The sequence below is a fragment of the Anolis sagrei genome, chromosome 13, assembly GCF_037176765.1.
Source record: "Anolis sagrei isolate rAnoSag1 chromosome 13, rAnoSag1.mat, whole genome shotgun sequence".
Taxonomy (NCBI): Eukaryota; Metazoa; Chordata; class Lepidosauria; order Squamata; family Dactyloidae; genus Anolis; species Anolis sagrei.
The window spans coordinates 2,165,784-2,192,403 of NC_090033.1; the positions used below are offsets into that span (position 1 = coordinate 2,165,784).

General features: G+C 43.3%; 1 protein-coding gene across 1 annotated transcript in view; it reads right to left on the reverse strand.

Moving 5' to 3' along the window:
- Nucleotides 1-26,620, reverse strand: part of SSU72 (SSU72 homolog, RNA polymerase II CTD phosphatase) — a 62,105-nt gene that overhangs the window by 25,417 nt on the left and 10,068 nt on the right. The window contains exon 2 of the mRNA XM_067472968.1: nucleotides 13,077-13,220. Within this exon, the coding sequence (XP_067329069.1) occupies nucleotides 13,077-13,220 (144 nt within the window). The remainder of the gene's footprint in view (nucleotides 1-13,076; nucleotides 13,221-26,620) is intronic.

A 26,620-nucleotide genomic window follows, 5' to 3' on the forward strand; every position in this document is an offset into this window, starting at 1 on the left:
AAGTGTGTTTGCACTACAAATAAGATATGTGCTGTATGCATAGGAATTTATTCAATTTTTTTTCCAAATTATAATCCGGCCCTCCAAAAGTTTGAGGGACTGTGAGCTGGCCCTCTGTTTAAAATGTTTGTGGACCCCTGGTCTTGATCATCCATATCCTCAGGAGCCAGCAGTGGCGCAATGAGCTCAATCCTTGTGCTGGAAGGACTGGTCAACCAACAAGTTGGCAGTTCAAATCCAGGGAGCGGGTTAAGCTCCCGTCTGTCGAGCTCTAGCTTTTCATGCGGGGACGTGAGAGAAGCCTCCCACAGGATGGTAAAACATCAAAACATCCGGGCAATGTCCCCTGGGCAACGTCCTTGCAGACGGCCCATTCTCTCACACCAGATGCGACTTGCAGTTTCTTGAGTCGCTTCAGACACGGGGGAAAAAAATCCATATCCCCATTTGAAAAGCTGAACTTCTCAATAGTTCATCCTTCTGTCCCCATGTAGCTCCTGCTAGCTGTTTTATTAACACCAAAACCCATCTTCCATGTTTCTGAAATCAGTCCACCTCATTCTGCAGTTATTTACACTCAGTGTAGGGCCACTCTTGGCTGTTTGGGTCTCAAGGTTGACCTAGAGCAGGCATAGGCAAACTTTCTAACTTGGGGACCGCATGGTGGGCCAGAGTGGGGTTGACGGGTCAGGAGGGGGGAAGGTCTCCCCAAGTCCCCTGCCCTTTCCTCCCCTCTTTCGGAGGAAAAGACGGGAAACCTTTGGATCCCAAAAGGGTTGGTCTTGGTGAGGATGGGATGGTGCACGAGAGAGAAAAAGTGTCTCCATGAGACCCCAAATTGGCCACTCATGATATAGAATCATAGATTTGGAAGAGACCTCCAAGGGCCATCCAGTCCAACCCCCTGCCATGCAGGAAGACACAATCAAAGCACTCCTAACAGACACCTCTGTGGAAAATCCTCCAGAGAAGGAGACTCCACCACATTCCCCGGCAGTCTATGCCACTCTCCAGGAAGTTCTTCCTAATCTTTCCTATCGAACCTCTTTCCCTGCCATTTGGACCCATTGCTTCCTTGTGCCCTGGTCTCTAAAGCAGTGGAAAGTCAGTCTTCCTCCTCCTCCTCAATGGGACACCCTTTGAAACCTTGAAACATGGTTCTCATGTTCCCTCTCTTCCTTCTCTTCCCCCAGTTAAACAACTCCCAGGAGGAAAGGAAGAAGGAAAACAAGAAATAGAGGAAGAGAAGGATGGCAATGAAGGGTGGAAGGGAGGAAAGAGTGAAGGGAGAAAAAGCAAAGAAAGGAAGGAGAAAGAGAGGAGGGGAAGAAAGGGAAGGAATGAAGGGAAGGAGGGAGGGAGGAAGGAAAGAAAGAAAGAAAGAAGGTAAGACAAAAGGGAAGGAAGAAGAAAGAGAGAAAAGAGGGAAGGAAGGGAATAAGAGAAGAATGGATGGAAAGAAGGAACAATGGAAGAGAAAGGGAAGGAAGGGAGAAGGAAGGAAAGACAAAAGGGAAGGAAGGTGAGAGGGAAGGAGGGAGGAATGCGGGAAGGAAGGAATGGTGGAAGGAGAAAGAGGGAGGGCAGTAAGGAAGAAGGAAAGACAAAAGGGAAAGGAAGGGAGGATGAAAGGGTGGAAGGGAAGGATGGAAGGAGAAAGGAGGAGGCAAGGAAGGAAAGAGAAAGAGGGAAGGAGGAAAGAGGGAAGGAAAGATGGACAAAAGGGTGGAAGGGAAGGAGGGAGGGAGAAAGAGGGAGGGAAGGAGGAAGGAAAGAGAGAAAGAAGGTAAGACAAAAGGGAAAGAAGGAGAAAGAGAAAAAAGAGGGAAGGAAGCGAATAAGAGAAGAATGGATGGAAGGAAGGAACAATGGAAGAGAATGGAGGGAGAGAGGAAGGCAAGATAAAAGGGAAAGAAGGAGGGAGAGAGGGAAAGAGCGAGGAAGGAAGGAAGGGTAGAAGGAGAAAGAAGGGCTGTAAGGAGGAAGGAAAGACAAAAGGGAAAGAAGGAAGGAAGGACAAAAGGACAAAAGTGTGCAAGGGAAGGATGGAAAGAAAGAGGGAGGTAAGGAAATAAGGAGAAAGAGGGAGAGAGGGAGGAAAGAGGGAAGGAAGGAAGAAAGGGTGGAAGGAGAAAGAGGGAGGGCAGTAAGGAGGAAAGAAAGACAAAAGGGGAAGAAGGAAGGAAGGATGAAAGTGTGCAAGGAAGGATGGAAGGAGAAAGAGGGAGAGAGGGAAGGAGGGAGGAAAGAGGGAAGGAAGAAAGGGTGGAAGGAGAAAGAGGGAGGGCAGTAAGGAGGAAGGAAAGACAAAAGGGAAAGTAGGACAAAAGGGTGGAAGGGAAGGATGGAAGGAGAAAGAGGGAGGTAAGGAAGTAAGGAGAAAGAGAGGAAAGGAGGGAGGAAAGAGGGAAGGAAGGGTGGAAGGAGAAAGAGGGAGGGCAATAAGGAGAAAGGGAAGACAAAGGGAAGGAAGGAGAAAGAGGGAAGGAAGGAAGGAAGGGTGGAAGGAGAAAGAGGGAGGCAAGGAAGTAAGGAGAAAGAGGGAAGGAGGGAGGAAAGAGGGAAGGAAGGAAGGGTGGAAGGAGAAAGGGGGAGGCAAGGAAGTAAGGAGAAAGAGAGGGAAGGAGGGAGGAAAGAGGCAAGGAAGGGTGGAAGGAGAAAGAGGGAGGGCAATAAGGAGAAATGGAAGACAAAGGGAAGGAAGGAGAAAGAGGGAGAGAGGGAAGGAGGGAGGAAAGAGGGAAGGAAGAAAGGGTGGAAGGAGAAAGAGGGAGGCAAGGAAGTAAGGAGAAAGAGGGAAGGAGGGAGGAAAGAGGGAAGGAAGGAAGGGTGGAAGGAGAAAGGGGGAGGCAAGGAAGTAAGGAGAAAGAGAGGGAAGGAGGGAGGAAAGAGGCAAGGAAGGGTGGAAGGAGAAAGAGGGAGGGCAATAAGGAGAAATGGAAGACAAAGGGAAGGAAGGAGAAAGAGGGAGAGAGGGAAGGAGGGAGGAAAGAGGGAAGGAAGGAAGGGTGGAAGGAGAAAGAGGGAGGCAAGGAAGTAAGGAGAAAGAGGGAAGGAGGGAGGAAAGAGGGAAGGAAGGAAGGGTGGAAGGAGAAAGGGGGAGGCAAGGAAGTAAGGAGAAAGAGAGGGAAGGAGGGAGGAAAGAGGGAAGGAAGGGTGGAAGGAGAAAGAGGGAGGGCAATAAGGAGAAAGGGAAGACAACGGGAAGGAAGGAGAAAGAGGGAGAGAGGGAAGGAGGGAGGAAAGAGGGAAGGAAGGAAGGGTGGAAGGAGAAAAGGGGAGGTAAGGAAATAAGGAGACAGAGGGAAGGATGGAGAAAAGAGGGAAGGAAGGAAGGACAAAGGGGTGGAAGGGAAGGAGAAAGAAAGAGGGAAGGGAGGGAAAGATGGAAGGAGGAAGAAAGACAGAAGAAAGGATAGGATGGTGAGGAAGAGGAGAGCCTGAGAAAAGAGCCCAAGGGGCCACATCCTGGGTTTGCCTATTCCTGTCTTCTCCAAAGTCTTCCTACTATTCTGAACCACAACCGACTGCTTCAATTGACTCTTGCAGGGAAGGAGTGCTTGACAGTAAGAGTTATGCCTCTCCAGAACAAGGCTGGATTACAAATAAGCAACTCCAGAGCATGGACAAGGGGGCCAAAGGATTTGTTTTAATGGCGTCGGGTGTTTGGATACAACAATTCTTTAACAAGAAAGGCGCGCAATCAAACAGATCCTCAAAACATCTAAGGAAACACACCTTTGGAAAATGGACCCCGAGTCCCTCCAAAAGGATCGCCATCTCAGGGCAGAGAAGAGGAAGACGGCAGCTAGGCTGTAGGTGAAGGGTATGGACAGTCATGAGTGGAAGCAGAAAACTCACAGCAACCCAGTGATTCCGGCCACGAAAGCCTTCAAAAGAAATATTCCTGCTTGCAAAGCTCTTATTGCAATAACAAAATAAGGAATCGTGAACACATCAATGGAACGACTACGGAGTTGATTTTGGATGACGCGATTCTAATAACTGTTTTCTAATCGTGTTGTTTACGGGTGGGTTTTAATATAAATGTTTTTGTATTATTGATGTTTTATTGGGTTGTTGTACGTTTTTCGGGCTGTATGGCCATGTTCTAGAAGCATTCTCTCCTGACGTTTCGCCTGCATCTATGGCAGGCATCCTTGGAGGTGGTGCCAGAATCACAACCCAGGGATTCCAGCCATGAAAGCTTTCGAAAATACATTGCTGTTTTAATTTTTATTATTTTTATTATTTTATGTTTTAATATGGTAAGGTTTTTAATTTGTATTATATGCACCAGGACTGTGGAGTCAGCTGCATTAGATCACTACTGACAGAAAGGCCATGAGTTTGAAGCCAGCCCGGGTCAGAGTGAGCTTCCGACCATTGTGTAGCTTGCTGTTGACCTTTGTAGCCCAGAAGACAGTTGCATCTGTCAAGTAGGAAATTTAGGTACCGCTTATGCGGGGAGGCTAATTTAACTAATTTATGACACCATAAAAATCTCCAGCAAGCAAGCAAAGAATGAGGAAGTACTCCATCAGTGTCACAAATGGACGGTGAAACAACAGCTCCCCTGGTGGCCAGAAGCTGGAAAGTTAAATAGCCTCAGTGTGTCTGTCTATATATGTTGTGTGTCTATGGCATTGAATGTTTGCCATGTATATGTGCATCGTGATCCGCCCTGAGTCCCCTGCGGGGTGAGAAGGGCGGAATATAAATACTGTAAATAAATAATAAATATTCATAATATAAATATAGTACAGTTATTATATTTATATTATGAATATTTATTATTATTATATAAATAATATATATAAATAATATATTTATTATTATATAAATATAATAAATGTACTATATTTTATTCCATTACATTATTATAATACTAATAATAAATATAAATATAATAATATTTTTATAATAATATAAATACTGTAAATAATAAAATAATAATGTTATTATCTAGCTGTTCTGATTCTCACATGTATGTATGGCATTGAATTTTGCCTCTATTATGTTGGAAGCTGCTTTGAGTTCCCTCAGGGGGAGAAAAGCGGTATATAAATATAGCAAGTAAATAAACAAATCTTTGACGCACAAATGCCTAATCCAGGTGGGTTTGGGGGGGGGGTTGATATTGTCATTTGTACTTGCTGGGATGTATACGTAACTACAATTACATATATTAGAAGCCAATACTTTCTTATTACTTTATTTTCCAGATCACTAGACTGGGCCACAGCAATGCCTGGTAGGGGACGGCTAGTCTATATAAATAGCAATGTAATATTCGTTTGTGGGATTAAGATAACTCAAAACAACTGGACGAATTAACACCAAATTTGGCCACAAAATACTTACTAACCCAATGAGTGACCATCACTAAAAAAATGATTTTGTCTGGGTTGTAGGTTGTTTTGGGCTATATGGTCATGTTGTAGAGGCATTCTCTCCTGACATTTTGCCTGCATCTATGGCAAGCATCCTCAGAGGTACCTCTGAGGATGCTTGCCATAGATGCAGGCGAAACGTCAGGAGAGAATGCCTCTAGAACATGGCCAGATAGCGCAAAAAAAAAAACAAAAAAAACAAAACCCCTACAACAACCCAGTGATTCCGGCCATGAAAACCTTCAACAATGATTTTGTCATTTGAGAGTTGTAGTTGCTGGGATTTATAGTTAACCTACAATCAGAGAGCATTCTGAACTCCATCAATGATGGAATTGAACCAATCTTGGCACACAGAACACAAATGAGCAACAAAAAATACTGGAAGGGTTTGCTGGGAATTGACCTTGAGTTTGGGAGTTGTAGTTCACCTACATCCAGAGAGCACTGTGGACTCAAACAATGATGGATCTGGGCCAAACTTAGGACTGATACTCAATATAACCAAATGGGAACACTGGTGGAGTTTTGGGAAAGTAGACCTTGACATTTGGGAGTTGTAGTTGCTGGGATTTATAGTTTACCTACAATTGGAGAGCATTCTGAACTCCACCAATGATGGAATTGAACCCAACTTGGCACACAGAACTCTCATGACCAATAGAAAATACTGGAAAAGTTTGGTAGGCATTGACCTTGAGTTTTGAAGTTGTAGTTCACCTACATCCAGAGAGCACTGTGGACTCAAACAATGATGGATCTGGACCAAACTTGGGACAGATACTCAATATACTCAAATGGGAACACTGGTGGATTTTGGGGAAAGCAGACCTCAACACTTGGGAATTGGAGTTGCTAAGATTTATAGTTCACCTACAATCAACCCCACCAACGAATTGAGCCAGACTTCCCACACAGAACTCCCATGACCAACAAAAAATGTGTTTTCTGATGGTCTTTGGAGACCCCCAGGTTGAGAAGCACAGCTTTAAAGGTAAAGGTTTCCCCTGACATTAAGTCTAGTCGTGTCCGACTCTGGGGGGTGATGCTCATCTCCATTTCTACGCCAAAGAGCTGGCGTTGCCTGTAGACACCTCCACGGTCGCGTGGCCGGCATGACTGCATGGAGTGCTGTTACCTTACCGCCAAAGCAGTACCTACTGATCTACTCACATTTGCATGTTTTCGAACTGCTAGGTTGGCAGGATCTGAGGCTAACAGCAGGAGCTCACGCCGCTCCCTGGATTTGAACCGCCAACCTTTTGGTCAGCAAGTTCAGTAGCTTACCGGTTTAACCCGCTGCACCATTTCCTTCCTTTAGCTATCCAGTATTAAGTATCAGTATTAAGATGCATACCTGTGTATATCAGGCGATGAGGATGGAAGGTAGGGGTGAGTGTGACTGAGGAGAACAGACAACTCCACATCTGCATGCTTGTCTGCAATGTCCTGCCTCATGTACAGAGGAAGAATTGTTGGAGGCTACAGACAATGCGGTCGCTGTTGCCCGTTTCTAGTCAAAAGATATTTAGCCACTTGTCCTCCTCCTATTTTTATCAGTTTTATACTAATTTAAGCAATGCTGATACAAAATAAAATAATTCAATAAATTAAGTGGAGTGAAGGATATCTAATATTTCCCCAACCACTAGCTTTTGAGGGTCATTCCAAGGCAGCTTTTCCAAATCTGGTGCACCTCAGTAAGGCTTTGACTCCACAGAGAGCACCAGAGTTGAAGGCCAAAACATCTGGAGACCCAGAGGTTGAGAACCACTGATCTAAAGATTCCATTGGGATTCTTTGGAATGGTTTTATTCCAATTTTTAATATCTAGCCACATGGAATAAGAATCTTATGTCTGATGACATTTGGTTGAAGACTGTCTGGGTCCTTCTGGAGTTTAAGATCTTCTGAGGAGGCCCTGCTCAGTTCCACCTTCGCAGGTACGACTGAAGGGACGAGAGACAGGGCCTTCTCAGTGGTGACTCCTTGGCTGTGGAACTCCCTCCCTAGTGGGATTACATCAACCCCTTTCCTCCTCCCATTTCGCAAACAAGTGAAACCTTGGCTTTGGGAGCATGCATTTGGTCCAGTATATTTATCTGTACAATACAGGGACTTCTTAGTGGTGGCCCCATTGGCTATGGAGCTCCCTCCCTGGTGGGATTTGATCAGCCCCCCCTTCCCTCCTCCCATTTCGCAAACAAGTGAAAACTTGGCTTTGGGAGCAAGCATTTGGCCCAGCACAATTATCTGTGCAATACAGAGCCTTCTCAGTGGTGGCCCCTCAACTATGGAACTCCCTCCCTAGCGAAATTAGAGCAGCCCCCTCCTTCCTGACACTCAGGACAAAAGGATATGGTTATGTGACCAAGCTTTTGGACAGTAAAGCTCGTAGTACAGTAAGATAATAAGGAATAGTGAGCGGACCAATGGAATGACTATGGACTTGATTTTGGATGGTGTGATTTTAATAACCGTTTTTAAATGTTGTTTATTGGTGGGTTTTAATATAAATGTTATTATATTACTAGCTGTCCCCTGCCATGCGTTGCTGTGGCCCAGTCTGTATATATGTTGTGGTTCTCCTCGCTGGGTACCATGGCCCGTGGCGCAGGCAGGCCGGCCGGGAGGAGGAGGGTGGGAGGGAGAGCTCGGCAGAGTAGGAAGTAGGCGCGGATGGGAGAAGAGAAGGCGGCTAGTCCAAGGTAGTGGTGCTTCCCTTGCCTCCTCTCCTCCTCCTCCTCTTTCCCCGACAGCAACGCCTCAGCGCCCTCCCTCCGCCAGCGGCAATCAATGGCCCGCCAGCACCAATAAATACATATTTATTTAAAATATATTATTTTTAATAAACTGCGAGTCCGCATAAAGTGAACTGCGACGCAGTGACGGAACACAGGTAATCTGGCCCAGATTACCTGTCTGAACGTATCTCCTGCTATGAACCATCACAAAGCTCAAGATCACCAGGAGAGGCCTTGCTCTCGATCCCACCACTCTCACAAAGGAAGTTGGTGGGGACGAGAGACAGGGCCTTCTTGGAAGTGGCCCCCCATCTGTGGAACTCTCTCCCTAAGGACATCAGGTTGGCCACCTCCCTCCTGTCCTTTAGAAGACAACTGAAGGTCTGGCTCTGGGGCCAGGCGTTCGATGAGAGGCCAGCAGCAATAGGATTTTGCGACATGGATTCTCCCGGCTCGGCTAGGTTTTTACTGGCACGTTTATCTATTAATTTATGGTTAAATTTTACTGATGATGTTGTACAATGATTTTATTGTGAATTGTAATTTTTATGGTATTTATGCTGTTAGCATCCTCTGATGCTCATGTGAGGGGAGAAGGGCGGGATAGAAATATTTAAAATAAATAAATAATAAATAAACACTGTACTTCTATAGCATAAGCTTTTGGGCTACAGCAGGCATAGGAAAACTTCGACCCTCCGGGTGTTTTGAACTATTTAACTCCCACAATTCCTAACAGCCTTCCAGCTGTTAGGGGCCACCACTGAGAAGGCCCTGTTTCTTGTCCCCACCGGCCGTGCTTGCGACGAAGGTGGGACTGAGAGCAGGGCCTCCCCAGACGATCTTAAAGTCCTGGAAGGTTCGTAAGGAGAGATGCGTTTGGACAGGTAAGCTGGGCCAGAACTGTTTAGGGCTTTATAGCCCCAGTAGCAGACCGGCAGCCAGTGGAGTTGGCGCAGCAGAGTTGTATGCTCCCTAAGCGCCGCTCCTGTTAACAATCTGGCTGCCTTCTGTTGGACCAATTGAAGCTTCTGGACAGTCTTCAAAGGCAACCCCACGTAGAGAGCGTTGCAGTAGTTATGTGAGTTGGAGTTCAAAATGCCTGGAGGGCCGAAGTTGGCCTACGCCTGGGCTATAAGATTATTCAAACCTCAGGTGCACGCACTTTCCTTTTGTCTCTAGGTTTTAAAGTTTGGCCAGTGTTATTTAACCTCGAAGAATAAGTGCATCTTCACACCCTTGTGCCAAATCCCATCAGAAGAGAAAAGAGTGTTATTTAATTTTTGCAGAAACAGGCATATATGTTTGCAGAAATAGGCATATAGGTTTAAAAGAAGGTTATGCATTAGGGCAGGGGTCCACAAACTTTTTAAGCAGAGGGCCAGAGGTCGCAGTCCCTCAAACTGCTGGAGGGCCGGATTATAATTTGAAGAAACAGTGAATTAATTCCTAGGCACACTGCACAGATCTTATTTGTAGTGCAAAAAAAAAAAGCAACACTTAAAAATAATACAATAATCAAAATGAATAATAATTTTAAGAAATATAATTTAACTGATTTACGAGGCCATAAAAATCTCCAGGAAGTATGCAAAGAATGAGGAAGTACTTCATCGGTGTCACAAATGGACGGTGAAGCGACAGCTCCCCTGGTGGCCAGAAGCTGGAATGTTAAATAGCCTCTATATATGTTATGTGTCTATGATATTGAATGTTTGCCATGTATATGTACATTGTAATCCACCCTGAGTCCCCTGTGGGGTGAGAAGGATGGAATATAAATACTGTAAATAAATAATAAATAAACTTATTAGTATTTCAATAGGAAATTTGGGCCTACTTTTGGCTGATGAGATAGGATTGTTGTTATTGTTGTATGCTTTCAAGTCATTTTAGACTTAGGTTGACCCTGAGTGAGGGTCAGGTAAATGACCTTGGAGGGCCGTCTCCGGCCCCGGGCCTTAGTTTGAGGACCCCTGCATGAGGGTATGCATGGATCCCAGCTTGAAAGTATACCCAGTTTGGAGGATACAATGTGTGCATCAAAGTTAAGGTTTTTGGGAGGTCACGCCTGCATTTGGGCTGATTCCAAAAAAAGGTGACAGCGAAGAATGTTTTTTTTTTCTTGTTATCTCCTGCCTGCTTCCCTCACTCAACTACTTAGGAGTGTATGATTCTTGACAGCCTACCCAATGCAAAGAAACAGTTCCATATTGTCTCCTGTCTATACCACCCGTTGGGACCCCCCCCCCCCCCGGCACCAACTGCTTCTCTGGCCAGAGTGAAGAGAGAGGGGGCTACAGTTGGAGACAGTTCCATCTTGTCTTCTGTGCTTTACTAATAATATAATATAATATATATACATATAATATTTATAATATTATAATGTAATACAATATAATAATAATAAAAAAGGTAAAGGTAGTCCCCTGACATTAAGTCTAGTCATGTCTGACTCTGGGGTGTGGTGCTCATCTCCATTTCTAAGCCGAAGAGCCGGCGTTGTCCGTAGACACCTCCAAGGTCATGTGGCCGGCATGACTGCATGGAGCGCCGTCACCTTCCCGCCGGAGCGGTACCTATTGATCTACTCACATTTGCATGTTTTCGAACTGCTAGGTTGGCAGAAGCTAGGGCTGACAGCGGAAGCTCACACCGCTCCCCGGAATCGAACCTGCGACCTTTCGATCAACAAGCTCAGCAGCTCAGTGCTTTAACCCACTGCGCCACCGGGGGCTCCAATACAATATAATACTACTACTAATAATGCAATATTATAATTATATATTTTATATTACATATAATATTACAGATAATATTACAATATAATGGTATAGTACAATATAGTAATATATAATACTGATATTGTACTATGCTAATGTGATATATTGTATGCATATATATATATATATATATATTCTGTAATAATAATAATAATAAAGCCGCTGAGGCCCAGAGTGAAGAGAAAGGGGGGCAGAAGGCAGTTCCATCTTGTCTCCTGGGATTTACTAATAATATAATATATTGTATATACTGCAAGACATATCTAGTCCAACTACAGGGTTGCAGAAGGGAAATCATTAACGACAGCGGATACAATTTCTAATTTCAGTGCCCATTCCATTTAGAAAAATCAGCAAACGCTCTGTTTTCAAAAACTTGGACCAGGCTGTGGCGCAGCTAGTTAGTAGCTGGCTGCATTAAAACACTACTGACCGAGAGGTCATGAGTTCGAAGCCTGCCCGGGTCGGAGTGAGCGCCTAACCATTAATAGTCTAGCTTGCTGTTGACCTATGCGGCCCGAAAGACAGTTGCATCTAGATCCTGGGAAGTGATGCTTCCCCTCTATTCTGCCTCAGTTAGATCATACCTGGCATACTGTGTCCAATTCTGGGCACCACAATTGAAGGGAAATGTTGACAAGCTGGAGGATGACTAAAATGATCAAAGGTCTGGAGAACAAGCCCTATGAGGAGCAGCTTAAAGAGCTGGGCATGTTTAGCTTGAAGAAGAGAAGGCTAAGAGAAGAAGGCCAGAGTGAAGAGAGAGGGGGCTACAGTTGAAGACAGTTCCATCTTGTCTCCTGGGATTTACTAATAATATAATATAATATATTGCATATACATATAATATTTATAATATTATAATGTAATACAATATAATACTACTAATAATAATGCAATATTATAATTATATATTTTATATTGCATGTAATATTACTAATAATAGTACAATATAATGGTATAGTACAATATAGTAATATAATACTGATATTGTCCTATGCTATAATATAATATATTGTATGTATATATATCTTGTAAGCCGCTGAGTCCAAGAGTGAAGAGAAAGGGGGGCAGAAGACAGTTCCATCTTGTCTTCTGTGCTTTACTAATAATATAATATAATATATTGTATATAAAGGTAAAGGTAAAGGTAGTCCCCTGACATTAAGTCCAGTCATGTCTGACTCTGGGGTGAGGTGCTCATCTCCATTTCTAAGCCGAAGAGCCAGCGTTGTCCATAGACACCTCCAAGGTCATGTGGCCGGCATGACTGCATGGAGCGCTGTTACCTTCCCGCCGGAGCGGTACCTATTGATCTACTCACATTTGCATGTTTTCGAACTGCTAGGTTGGCAGAAGCTAGGGCTGACAGCGGAAGCTCACGCCGCTCCCCGGAATCGAACCTGCGACCTTTCGATCAACAAGCTCAGCAGCTCAGTGCTTTAACCCACTGCGCCACCGGGGGCTCTATATTGTATATACATATAATATTTATAATATTATAATGTAATACAATATACTACTACTACTAATAATAATGCAATATTACTAATAATATTACTAATAATATTACTAATAATAATATTTAATACTGATATTGTACCCTAATAATATAATATATTGTATATACATATAATATTTATAATATTATAATGTAATACAATATAATACTAATAATAATACAATATTATAATTATATATTTTATATTACATGTAATATTGCTAATAATATTACAATATAATGGTATAGTACAATATAGTAATATATAATACTGATATTGTACTATGCTAATAATATAATATATTGTATGTATATATATCTTGTATGTTGCTCTGAGTCCCCTTTGATGTGAGAAGGGCAGAATAGAAATGTCGTAAATAAATAAATCATAAACTGCAATCATATCCCAAGAAAGCGGCAAGTGTTGACTTCTCCTCTAACCGCCCTGAGGCATGCGCCACTCGCCAATGGAGGGGAAAGCTATTCCCTGGGTGTGTTTAAGAACCCTTCCATCTTGTGAAGCACCTGCCTAGAATCGGGAACACCAAGACCTTGCCCCCGTCAAGTAGCAGCATATTCCTTATGCACGGGGGTGAAGAACACCTTTCCGAAAAGGCAAGAGTGAGGATTTGAAAAAGGCATTCCGCAGGGATACAGTTCCTTGTCTTTCCTAAGCAGGTCACTGTACATCTGATCGTATGTTGTTTTGAAATCGTAAACGTTTGGCTTGTCCGGTGCTGGTCCTGGCAGTTTCACATGAGTCCCGGTGCCAAAGGATCGAACGCTGAAACCACGTTTACTGAAAGACACAAAGAGAGAGAGAGAGACAAGGTCATTAACTTTCATAGATCTAGGTATGTGAAAGGAGAATGCTGCATGACCTAATGGAGAAGAGGAGTTAAGTGTAAAGGTGATAGTAATGCCAACTAGGCAGCTCCTGAACTGACAAATATCTTAAGACTAGCCGTCCCCTGCCACATGTTGCTGTGGCCCACATGGGGGTTCTGTGTGGGAGGTTTGGCCCAATTCTATCGTTGGTGGGGTTCAGAATGCTCTGTGATTGTAGGTGAACTATAAATCCCAGCAACTACAACTCCCAAATGTCAAGATTCTATTTTCCCCCAAACTCCACCAGTGTTCACATTTGGGCATATTGAGTATTTGTGCCAAGTATGGTCCAGATCCATCATTGTTTGAGTCCACAGTGATCTCTGGATGTAGGTGAACTACAACTCCAAAACCAAAGGACACTGCCCACCAAACCCTTCCAGTATTTTCTGTTGGTCATGGGAAAACTGTGTGCCAAGTTTGGTTCAATTCCATCGTTGGTGGGGTTCAGAATGCTCTTTGATCATAGGTGAACTATAAATCCCAGCAACTACAACTCCAAAATGTCAAGATTCTATTTTTCCTCAAACTCCACCAGTATTAACATTTGGGCATGTTGAATACTCGTGTAGAGTTTGGTCATTGTTTGAGTCCACAGTGCTCTTTGGATGTAGGTGAACTACAACTCCAAAACCAAAGGACATTGCCCACCAAACCCTTCCAGTATTTTCTGTTGGTCATGGGAGAACTGTGTGCCAAGTTCGGTTCAATTCCATCGTTGGTGGAGTGCATAATGTTCTTTGATTGTAGGTGAACTATAAATCCCAGCAACTACAACTCCCAAATGACAAAATCATTTTTTTTAGTGAAGGACATACATTGGGTTGTTAGATGTCTTGTGTCCAAATTTGGTGTCAATTCATCCAGTGATTTTTGAGTTCTGTTAATCCCACAAACGAACATTACATTTTTATTTATATAGAATATTAAATACTCTAATCGCAGGTCTTTCAGAAGACTGAAAGACTATAAACTATAAGCAGACAGTAATTCTGACCCTCAAAGACGTCTCTCTTGAGTTTCTGCATTTGTGATTTAGAAAGAAACAACCAGGGACAGCTAATCATCTCTCAACAAAGGATGCCCCCAGATGGTAAGAAGCATTCACCCCTACCTCCAACAGACAAAAGTTCTTTCTCCCACCCTGGACGTTCCAGATATATAAACCCCATTTTCCAAGTTTCCAAAAGTCCTCACAACCTCCGAGGATTATTTATTTATTTATTGCATAAATTAGTATAAAACCGATAAAAATAGAAGGAGCGCAGGTGGCATAATAATAATAATAATAATAATAATAATAATAATAACAGAATAAAATAATAAATAACCTTGACTCAAGTATAAGCCGAGGGGGACATTTTCAGCCTTAAAAAAGGACATTTTCAGCCTTAAAAAAGGGCTGAAAAACTAGGTTTATACTCAAGTATATACAGTAAGTGGTTTTAATGTTTGTATATATTTATAGTTTTATGTCCCAGCATTGAATGTTTGCCATATATATGTTGTGCTCCTCCCTGAGTCCCCTAGAATCATAGAATCAAAGAGTTGGAAGAGACCTCATGGGCCATCCAGTCCAACCCCCTGCCAAGAAGCAGGAATATTGCATTCAAATCACCCCTGACAAATGGCCATCCAGCCTCTGTTTAAAAGCTTCCAAAGAAGGAGCCTCCACCACATTCCGGGGCAGAGAGTTCCACTGCTGAACGGCTCTCACAGTCAGGAAGTTCTTCCTCATGTTCAGATGGAATCTCCTCTCTTGTAGTTTGAAGCCATTGTTCCGCGTCCTAGTCTCCAAGGAAGCAGAAAACAAGCTTGCTCCCTCCTCCCTGTGGCTTCCTCTCACATATTCATACATGGCTATCATATCTCCTCTCAGCCTTCTCTTCTTCAGGCTAAACATGCCCAGTTCCCTAAGCCGCTCCTCATAGGGCTTGTTCTCCAGACCCTTGATCATTTTAGTCGCCCTCCTCTGGACACATTCCAGCTTGTCAATATCTCTCTTGAATTGTGGCGCCCAGAATTGGACACAATATTCCAGGTGTGGTCTAACCAGAGCAGAATAGAGGGGTAGCATTACTTCCTTAGATCTAGACACTATGCTCCTCTTGATGCAGGCCAAAATCCCATTGGCTTTTTTTGCCGCCACGTCACATTGTTGGCTCATGTTTAACTTGTTGTCCACGAGGACTCCAAGATCTTTTTCACACGTACTGCTCTCGAGCCAGGCGTCACCCATTCTGTATCTTTGCATTTCGTTTTTTCTGCCAAAGTGGAGTATCTTACATTTGTCACTGTTGTCACTGTGGGGTAAGAAGGGTGGAATACAAATGTTTTAAATAAATAAATAATAAATATTCATGGCACTCGGAATAACCTAAAATGTGATTGGAGGGAGGGCTTTTGGTGGCTCCTCAACACTCTGGGTTAAAGCCACATACACACAAACTTATTTTCACGTTTACTATGTGTATGTATGTGTGTGAGTATACACTCTCTCACACACACACCTAGCTTACTGACATACACCAAAAAAATGTTACTGCTTGGTCTTCTCCCAACTATATTTATCTTCAATGTAGAAAGCTTTTTTTTTTTTACACAGAGGTAGAAAACATGCAGTTTTCTACCATCTGCAGAATCAAGTGCAAAAACCGAAAACAGTTTAATGTCTCACCTACTTGTCCAAACGTATCTCCTGCCATGAACCATTACGAAGTTTAAGATCTTCAGGAGAGGCCCTGCTCTCAATCCCACCACTATCGCAAATGCGGTCGATGGGGACGAGAGTCAGGGCCTTCTCAGCAGTGGCCCCCCGCCTATTGAACACCCTCCCTAGATATCAGATTGACCACCTCCTTCGTCTTTTAGAAGGAAAATCAAGACCTGGTTATTGGATCAGTGCGCAGCAAGTGGAAAAAGATCACATAACTTATGGCAATGAATTGACCCGGACTGGTTTTTGGATTTTGATTTTAATGGATGTGTCTCAATTAATTGTTTTAATTACTGTTTCAATATTTTTAATATTTTGATTGTACTGTGGTTGTTTTTATGATGCTAGCATCGTATGATGCTTTTGTTAGGCCGCCCTGAGTCCCCCTTCAGGGGGGAGAAGGGCGGGGTATAAATATAGGCAATAAATAAATACTTAAGAGACAGTGCTTTGGGAAAAGCCACTTCTTCCAGCAGAAACTGTGGTGAGTCTCAATAATACATAACTATAGTCACATGTCAGTCAGTTACACAGCACAAGCAGCACTGTTATGGAACAATTGCTGGCCAATTGCACGATGCAGTATGTGTTGGAGCATGGAGCAGGAATCAGTGAGTGAGTGTGTGTCCACTGTAAAATAAGGTGCATGAAGCTGAATGGTCGGGCAATGCCCGCGGAGCAGGCTGAGCCTGGGACTTTAGGATACTGTTACATTTTTGTTCAGGCTCAAACTATGCACGTGTGGAGAAAGAAGCAGAGAAAGACAGATTTTGGAGTGCGCTCTCGCTTCATGAGCTGCTGAAGGAGCTTATCCACATGGATACAAAGAAAGACCATTTTAAATCTCTCATAAAAAGGACATTATATGAGTTGACGTAACTGATCACATTGTACATATGTTGTTCTGATCTACATAGAGTAAGACTACTTGTTCTTTACTGTCCACCTGCGTGGTATATTTTCTTTCTCTGGCAAGGCAGTGTGTGGGCTGATCAAACGTGAACTACATGTGGTTTATTTTACATTACGCCACAACATACACAAGCCACCCCCCACCCCATTAAAGTACCTCACAAACAGCATGGGATCAACAGTCATGGGTTTCCTCCTAGAGACAGTCTGCTACAATAATTCTGTGCAAACATGTCACCAACTCAGAACAGTTAATTCTCCTTTACACTTCTAGTTAGCCCACTGCTTATATACAAAGGAATGACAACACATAAAAGTAACCTGACAAAAGAAAGGCAAGATGCTAAGAAGACAGGAACAGCAATATCCACAATCTCCGAGCCGAATTCAAAGTGCTGGTTTTGACCTATAAAGCTCTATCCGGTTCTGGTCCAGCTTACTTGTCCGAACGCATCCACCCCTACGTCCCACCTCGTAATCTAAGATCATCCGGGGAGGCCCTGCTCTCGCTCCCATCAACAGCACAGATGTTCCTGGCGGGGACGAGACAGGGTCTTTTAGGCTGTGGCCCCTCGCCTATGGAACAACTTCCAAATGAGGTAAAATCCGCTCCCTCCCTCCTGGCTTTTAGAAAAAAAATTAAAATCATGGTTCTGGGACCAGGCCTTCGAACAGTAGATAATAATAATAATAATAATAATAATAATAATAATCTTTATTTCTACCCCGCCACCATCTCCCCAATAACATATACATCAGACAACAATATTATCAAAATGACATTAAAATAATAAAATAATAATAGTAATAATAAAATAAAATACCAATAGACACAATCACGATAGAGATGACAATGATGTTTGTAGCATTTTAGAGGGACATTGACTGGGACGGCGATTCGACTGATGAGACTGTTTTATTGTTTTAATTCTTGTTGATGTATTGCTTTAATTGTGATTTATGTTTAATTGTGGCTTTACTATTGTAATTGTTTATACTGGTATCGTATTGGTGCCCAACATAAGGCATTGTATCTTGCCATTATTTATGTGTAAACCGCTTTGAGTTCCCCCAGGGGTGAGAAAGGCGGTATATAAATACTGTAAATAAATTATCTATTTGTGTGGTTATGTTTAGGCAGTATGATTTCCCTCCCTAAATATTGAGGTACATGTGAATGCTACCTTAAGGGGAGAAATGTCATAGGAACCTGCTTACAACAAAAGACTAGGACTGCCTGCAGTTCCATGTATACTCTCAAACCCTTTTAAATGGAAATGCTAGAACCAATCCACAAACTAAAAACCCCAGAGAACAACTTTCTATAAAACCCTAGTTCCCCCTGTACAATTCTACAGTCAATATAAGATTCTAGGAACCTCTTAAATCCTCTAGTACAACTCTATGATTAATCACCTGCAGAAGCTGACAACAGAGTCATGGGAGGACCTAGAAACCGACATAGGAATGCAGCAGTAAATCTCATGTATAATAGACACTCCACATAAATTTAAGAGGCACCTATCTGCAACCTAGCAGAACTCTGTCACATTGAAGGTTATTTCCTTCAATTGTTTGTAATGCCTTTCTTTCTCATGTTCTCGCTCTGATACATTTGTGTTTCATGCACTCAGAATAGCAAACAAGGGAACATTGTGTCTCTTTCCACATGCAAATTATGGGCCTAATTATAGCTTATGAGAGATGAGTCAGGCTTCACTGAAAATGGGCACAGATGGGACATCTGCTTTGAGAACTAAAACACACAGTGTCGTTAAATTTATCTGACAGTGCGCTACGTTTTAAACATCAACTACTAAGAACAAGACCTGGATTGCTCACCAAAATCAGCAAAGCTGTCGATGCCATACACAAAAGGGAACTTTACACGCTCTGAATGTTTTGTACTGTGCATATGCCTCCACTTGTCTAGGGATTCATGGAAACTTGAAGAATTTTAGTTTTCTTTCCTTTTGTTTTTTATTAATGCTCCCATTAATTAAGGGACAGGGCCTTCACGGTGGTGGCCCCTTGGCTATGGAACCCTATAATGGAATCAACAATGTAATCTATATCAATATATCACCAAATATCCCACAGGTGAACACCACTGTAAAGGATTATATGTGTAACTAGCTGTACCCGCCACGAGTTGCTGTGGCCAACCTTCCCTCCCTCTTTTCCTCCTTCCTTCCTTCCCTCTCTCTTTCCTTCCCTCTTTTTCCCTTCTACTTTATCTTCTTCTTTCTTCCTTCTCTACCTGTTTCTTTCCTCCCTTCCTTTGCTCTTTGGTTCTATCCTTCCTTGTCTCCTTCATTCCCTCCCTCTTTCTATCTTTCATTCCTTCTCTCCTTCCTTCCCTCTCTTATTTCATTTATTTATTTCATACACTTATACCCCGCCCTTCTCACCCCGGGGGGGACTCAGGGCGGCTCTCTCTTTCTTTCCTTCTTTCACTTTTTTATTTCCTTCTTTCCTTCCTTCTTTACCTTTCTTTTCTTCCTTCTCTCCTTCCTTCCTTCCCTCTCTCCCCACGTATGTTGACCATTTCCGCTCCCTGGGCAGCCACCTCTCCACAAAAGTCAACATCGACACCAAAATACAACACCGCCTGAGCTCTGCGAGTGCAGCATTTTTCCGAATGAAGCAGAGAGTGATTGAGGACCGGGAGATCCGTAGGGATACCAAGGTGCTTGTTTATAAAGCTATTGTCCTCCCAACCGTGCTGTATGCCTGCGAAACGTGGACTGTCTACAGACGTCACATGCAACTCCTGGAACGATTCCATCAGCACTGCCTCCGGAAAATCCTGCAAATCTCCTGGGAAGACACGCGGACAAAAGTCAGCGTGTTGGAAGAAGTAAAGACCACCAGCATTGAAGCGATGGTCCTCCGCTATCAACTCTGCTGGACCTGCCACGTTCTCCGGATGCCCAACCACCGTCTCCCAAAACAGTTGCTCTACTCTGAACTCAAGAACAGAAAACGGAATGTCGGTGGGCAGGAAAAGAGATTGAAAGATGGGCTCAAAGCCAACCTTAAAGACTCTGGCATAGACACTGAGAACTGGGAAGCCCTGGCCCTTGAGCGCTCCAGTTGGAGGTCAGCTGTGACCAGCAGTGCTGCAGAATTTGAAGAGTTCTTTTTACTACTGGTGCTGGGTCACCCTGCTGTTAATAAGTTACTCTGCTGTACCTGTATGAGGAGGGTCTTTTGCTAATAATCCCACTCAGTCAACCTGAATCACCGTTTGACCTCATGACTAAACTATCGTTATCATTCCATGCATCATGACATAACTAAAATTTAGCCATGATTATGTGCAGCCTATAAGTGAGAAAGTAGAAATACAAACAGTTCTAAACCTCAATTTGTCTGTTAAACATTTGAAAACCCAAAATAAACTTCTAGCAGACACCTAAACGGTAGTTCAGTATGAAGACTCAACGATGTCAAGTCATCCACAATGTACATAAAAGCGTATCCAGAGCAAAATCCGGTTTTTGATACACAATAAATTTACACTCACTATTAGAACATGGTTATTCAGTAAGTACGTCAACCTATTCTACTTCAATTTCCATGATGCCTTTTTCTGGGCTTCCCAGGCTCAAACATATGCAGTTTATGGAGATGTCTTCAAAGAACTGACACCATAATCCTGAAAAAGAATTCCACACAAGTAGTGGCACTCACCCATAATCACAACGGAAAAAGCAATGTTGTGGGACTGTATTTATGGCCTGAGTTTCTTCCACAGAGTAACAATGAACAGAATGAGGGCTGATGTTTACCTGGGAACTCACTTAACAATTTGGTTAGTCACTATATCCCTGGCTACCATCTCCTGCACTTGTTGTGCAGGAGATGGTCCTTTCCAAATGTGAATAATAATAATAATGATAATACTTTATTTATACTCCGCCACCATCTCCCCAAGGGACTCGGAGCAGCTTACATGAGGCCAAGCCCAACAACACATCGCACTCCCCTTGAAGGCGCAGGTTCGCAGCTTGGGTGTGATCCTGGATTCATCGCTGAGCCTGGATCCCCAGGTTTCAGCGGTGACTAGGGGAGCATTTGCACAGCTTAGGCTCGTGCGCCAGCTGCGCCCGTACCTCGGGAAGTCTGACTTGGCCACGGTAGTACACGCTCTGGTCACATCCCGCCTTGACTACTGCAACGCTCTCTACGTGGGGCTGCCCTTGAAGACGGCCCGGAAGCTCCAGCTAGTCCAGCGCGCGGCAGCCATGTTACTAACAGGAGGGAGCAGGGAGGGACTAACAGGAGGGACGCAGGGAGCACACAACTCCCTTGTTGTTCCAGCTCCATTGGCTGCCGATCTGCTACCGGGCCCAATTCAAGGTGCTGGTGCTGGCCTACAAAGCCCTAAACGGTTCCGGCCCAAAATACCTGTCTAACCGCATCTCGGCCTATGAGCCCACGAGGACTTTGAGATCGTCTGGGGAGGCCCTTCTCTCGATCCCGCCTGCCTCACAGGCACGTCTGGCGGGGACGAGGGATAGGGCCTTCTCGGTGGTGGCCCCCCGGCTATGGAGCACCCTCCCTGTAGACATCAGACAGGCGCTCTCCCTCATGACATTCCGTAAGAGACTAAAGACGTGGTTCTTTGAGAAGGCGTTTGATTAAGTGCTACGACAATTGGCAATGATGATTGGAACGGAATATGGAAAACGAGATTGGATTGTGATTCTACGATGAGACGTCGCGAATGATTTAGTGTAATTGTAGTATTAATAGTGATGTTGTTGTTGTTTGTGTAATTGCCTTATTGTAAAGTGCTTTTATATGTTGTACACCGCCGTGAGTCACCCTAGGGCTGAGAACGGCGGTCTACAAGTGCAGTTAATAAATAAATAAAAACAACAAGCAGTAATAAAATACAAGCAATAAACAAAATAAACAATACAATTAATATAGCTCACAAGTAGACAATAAACACCAGAATTTAAAAACCTATGGCTGGGCCAAATGTAATAGTTAAAACTTTAAAAAATAAATGCTGGACATAGAATCATAGAATCAAAGAGTTGGAAGAGACCTTAAGGGCCATCCAGTCCAACCCCATTCTGCCAAGAAGCAGGAATATTGCATTCAAATCACCCCTGACAGATGGCCATCCAGCCTCTGCTTAAAAGCTTCCAAAGAAGGAGCCTCCACCACACTCCCTCCGGGGCAGAGAGTTCCACTGCTGAACGGCTCTCACAGTCAGGAAGTTCTTCCTCATGTTCAGATGGAATCTCCTCTCTTGTAGTTTGAAGCCATTGTTCCGCATCCTAGTCTCCAAGGAAGCAGAAAACAAGCTTGCTCCCTCCTCCCTGTGGCTTCCTCTCACATATTTATACATGGCTATCATGTCTCCTCTCAGCCTTCTCTTCTTCAGGCTAAACATGCCCAGTTCCCTAAGCCGCTCCTCATAGGGCTTGTTCTCCAGACCCTTGATCATTTTAGTCTCCCTCCTCTGGACACATTCCAGCTTGTCAATATCTCTCTTGAATTGTGGTGCCCAGAATTGGACACAATATTCCAGATGTGGTCTAACCAAAGCAGAATAGAGGGGTAGCATTACTTCCTTAGATCTAGACACTATGCTCCTCAACATGAACAGATGTCTCTATTTGGAGGGTTTTAAATCAAAAGTAAAGAGCAACCTAAGGGGTAATTAAAATGCTTCTCAGAGGATTTGCAGGGGATTGTTTCCTTTATTAAAGGAAGGCACACTGGAACAGCCACGTTTTCAGGCTTCTCCTAAGGACTGCCAATGTGGGGGCTTGTCTGATATCCTTGGGGAGTGAGTTCCAGAGTCAGGGGGCCACCACCGAGAAGGCCCTCTCCCTTGTCCCACCAATCGCACTTGCGAGGGAGGTGGGAGCGAGAGCAGCCCCCCCCCCATGAACGAAGAGATCGTGTGGGTTCGTACACAGAAATGAGGTCACGCTGGTAGGCAGGTCCCTAACCATTCAGGGCTTTGTAGGTCAGAACCTGCACCTTGAATTGGGACAGGAAAATGAACAGCAGCCAGTGGGGCTCCTTAAAGAGGGGGGGTTGACCACTCCCTGTAAGTCGCCCTAGTAAGTAACCTGGCTGCCTCCCGCTGGACCAATTGAAATTTCCAAGCCGTCTTCAAGAGCAGCCCCACGTAGAGTGCATTATAGCAATCCAATCTGGAGGTGACTAAGGCGTGGACCACCCTGGCCAGATCAGACTGCAAGAGGTATGGTCGCAGCTGGTGCATAAGTCTTAATTGTGCGAAGGCCCTCCCAGCCACCGCCGACGTCTGAGTTTCAGAAGCGTTAGCTATGAGTCTAGGAGGACACCCAAGCTGTGGACCTGAGCCTTCAGGGGAAGTGCAACCCCGTCCAGCACAGGTTGCCGCCCTATACCCCGATCCGGCTTACGATTGACCAGGAGGACCTCTGTCTTGTCAGGATTGAGCCTCAACTTATTCATCCTCATCCAGATAGCCACAGCGGCCAGGCACTTGTGCAGTACCCGAGGGGTTTCCTTGGAATTAGATGGAAAATAGTAGAGTTGGGCGTCATCTGCGTAGAGATGGCATCCAACTCCAAAACTCCGGATGACCTTGCCTGTATAATGCCTATAATAGTTATATACTGTGGTAGGTGCTTATGCAACTGTAGGTACTCTACCCCTATGTTGCGACTGGCAACCGTAGAGGAAGATCAGGAGAGAAAAACTAAAACCAGTACAGCTTCAAGCATCTGACAAAACAAACCACTGCATATCCCAGTGTTTCTCAACCTGGGGGTCGGGACCCCTGGGTGTGTGTGCGAGGGGCTGTCAGAGGGATCGCTAAAAAACATCAAAAAACAGGCTTTTCTGTTGGTCATGGGGATTATGTCTAGGAAGTCTGGCCCAATTCTATCATTTGTGGGGTTCAAAATGCTGTTTGAGTTAGGTGAACTATAAATTCCAGTATTCACATTTGGTATACTGAGTATCTGTGCCAAGTTTGGTCCAGATCCATCATTGTTTGAGTCCAGAATGCTCTTTGATTGTAGGTAAACTAATAAATCCCACAAAACACAACTCCCAAATGACAAAATTAATCACCCCAACCCTACCAGTATTCAAATTTGGGCGTATTGGTTTATTTGTGCCAAATTTGGTCCAGTGAATAAATATACACCCTGCATATCAGATATTTACATTACGATTTATAACAGGAGCAACATTACAGTTTTGAAGTAGGAAGGAAAATAATGTTATGGTTGGGGGTCACCACAACATGAGGAACAGTATTAAGGGGTCGTAGAATTAGGAAGGTTGAGAAACACTGGCTTATCCAGTAAAACAAACCATCTGATTACAAGACACTATTTCAGTCATTTTGATTTTAAATGAGACAATACCAATGTTGAAGACTGTCGTCATAAACACAAGCTGTTTGCATTCATAGAATCATAGAATCAAAGAGTTGGAAGAGACCTCCTGGGCCATCCAGTCCAACCCCATTCTGCCAAGAAGCAGGAATATTGCATTCAAATCACCCCTGACAGATGGCCATCCAGCCTCTGCTTAAAAGCTTCCAAAGAAGGAGCCTCCACCACACTCCGGGGCAGAGAGTTCCACTGCTGAACGGCTCTCACAGTCAGGAAGTTCTTCCTAATGTTCAGATGGAATCTCCTCTCTTGTAGTTTGAAGCCATTGTTCCATTGCGCCCTAGTCTCCAAGGAAGCAGAAAACAAGCTTGCTCCCTCCTCCTCCCTGTGGCTTCCTCTCACATATTTATACATGGCTATCATATCTCCTCTCAGCCTTCTCTTCTTCAGGATAAACATGCCCAGTTCCCTAAGCCGCTCCTCATAGGGCTTGTTCTCCAGACCCTTGATCATTTGAGTCGCCCTCCTCTGGACACATTCCAGCTTGTCAATATCTCTCTTGAATTGTGGTACCCAGAACTGGACACAATATTCCAGATGTGGTCTAACCAAAACAGAATAGAGGGGTAGCATGACTTCCCTAGATCTGGACACCATGCTCCTCTTGATGCAGGCCAAAATCCCATTGGCTTTTTTTGCCGCCACATCACATTCATGGCTCATGTTTAACTTGTTGTCCACGAGGACTCCAAGATTTTTTTCACACGTACTGCTCTCGAGCCAGGCATTGTCCCCCATTCTGTATCTTTGCATTTCATTTTTTCTGCCAAAGTGGAGTATCTTGCATTTGTCACTGTTGAACTTCATTTTGTTAGTTTTGGCCCTTCATCTCTCTAATCTGTCAAGATCGTTTTGAATTCTGCTCCTGTCCTCTGGACTATTGTCATCCAGACTGACAACTTACAAAAATATTTTCAGAGCATGTGATCTTGCGTCATCCGGTTAGAAGCCACTATTTTGCAACTCTTGGTTGTAATTAATCTGATACAAACTTCTAAACTTCCCTTGTACCAGAAGTTAAATAATATTTTTTATAAGAAGGCATCATTCCAGTAATTGTCTGGTGTGCAGAAGGATATATCCTCAGGTTTAGGATTAATGTGGGATTAACACAACTCTGATCATCACTTATCAATTGTAATGAACTGCTGTGAAATATACTTCCAAAACATACTACCATCAAGAACTACTTTATGTACATACTAGCCATCCCCTGCCATTTGTTGCTGTGGCCCAGTCTATATATATGTGCTTTGTGCGTGTATATACTTGTGTATATGTGTATATATGTGTGTTTGCGTCTATATATGTGGTTTTGCACATGCATTGTAATTTTTTAATTATTATTATTTGGCTTTTTAAGTCCCTTCTACTGTGTTTTTCAGTGTTTTTATGAGTGATGGTCACTTGTTGGCCTGATAGGTGTCTTGTGACCAAATTCATCCAGTGGTTTTTGAGTTACCGTATATACTCGAGTATAAGCCAACCCGAATATAAGCCAAGGCACCTAATTTTACCACAAAAAACTGGGAAAACATATTGACTCGAGTATAAACCGAGGGTGGGAAATGCAGCCTCTACAGGTAAATTTCAAAATAAAAATAGATACCAATAAAATTACATTAATTGAGGCATCAGGAGGTAAATGTTTTTAAATATTTACATAAAACTGTAATTAGAGATAAAACTGCCCAACTCTGATTAAATTATTACGTATCTTCAATGTAAATGTACTTACGTATCCTTCCAACAATAATAGAGTAAAATATTAAATATAATAATAATAAAGTAAAATAATGGAAATGCAATAATAACAGTAATAATAGAGTAGAATTAATAAATGTAACAATAGAGTAAAATAATAAATGCAATAATAATAAAGTAAAAAAATTAATGTAATAATAATCATAAATAGTGTAAAATAATAAATATAATATTAATAATAATAATAGGGTAAAATACTGTAAATCTATCTATATAAATAAAAATGTAATGTTCGTTTGTGGGATTAACAGAACTCAAAAATCACTGGGGGAATTGACACCAAATTTGGACACAAGACACCTAACAACCCAATGTATGTCCTTCACTCATAAAAGCACTGAAAACCACAGTAGAAGAGACTTAAAAAGCCCCAAAAAGCTAAATGACAAAAAGCTAAACGGCAATACAGAAAAAGGGAAGAAAGAGGGAGGGAAGGGGAGGGGGAAAAAAGAAAGAAAAGAATGAGTGAGGGAAAGAAAGAAGGAAAGGGATAAG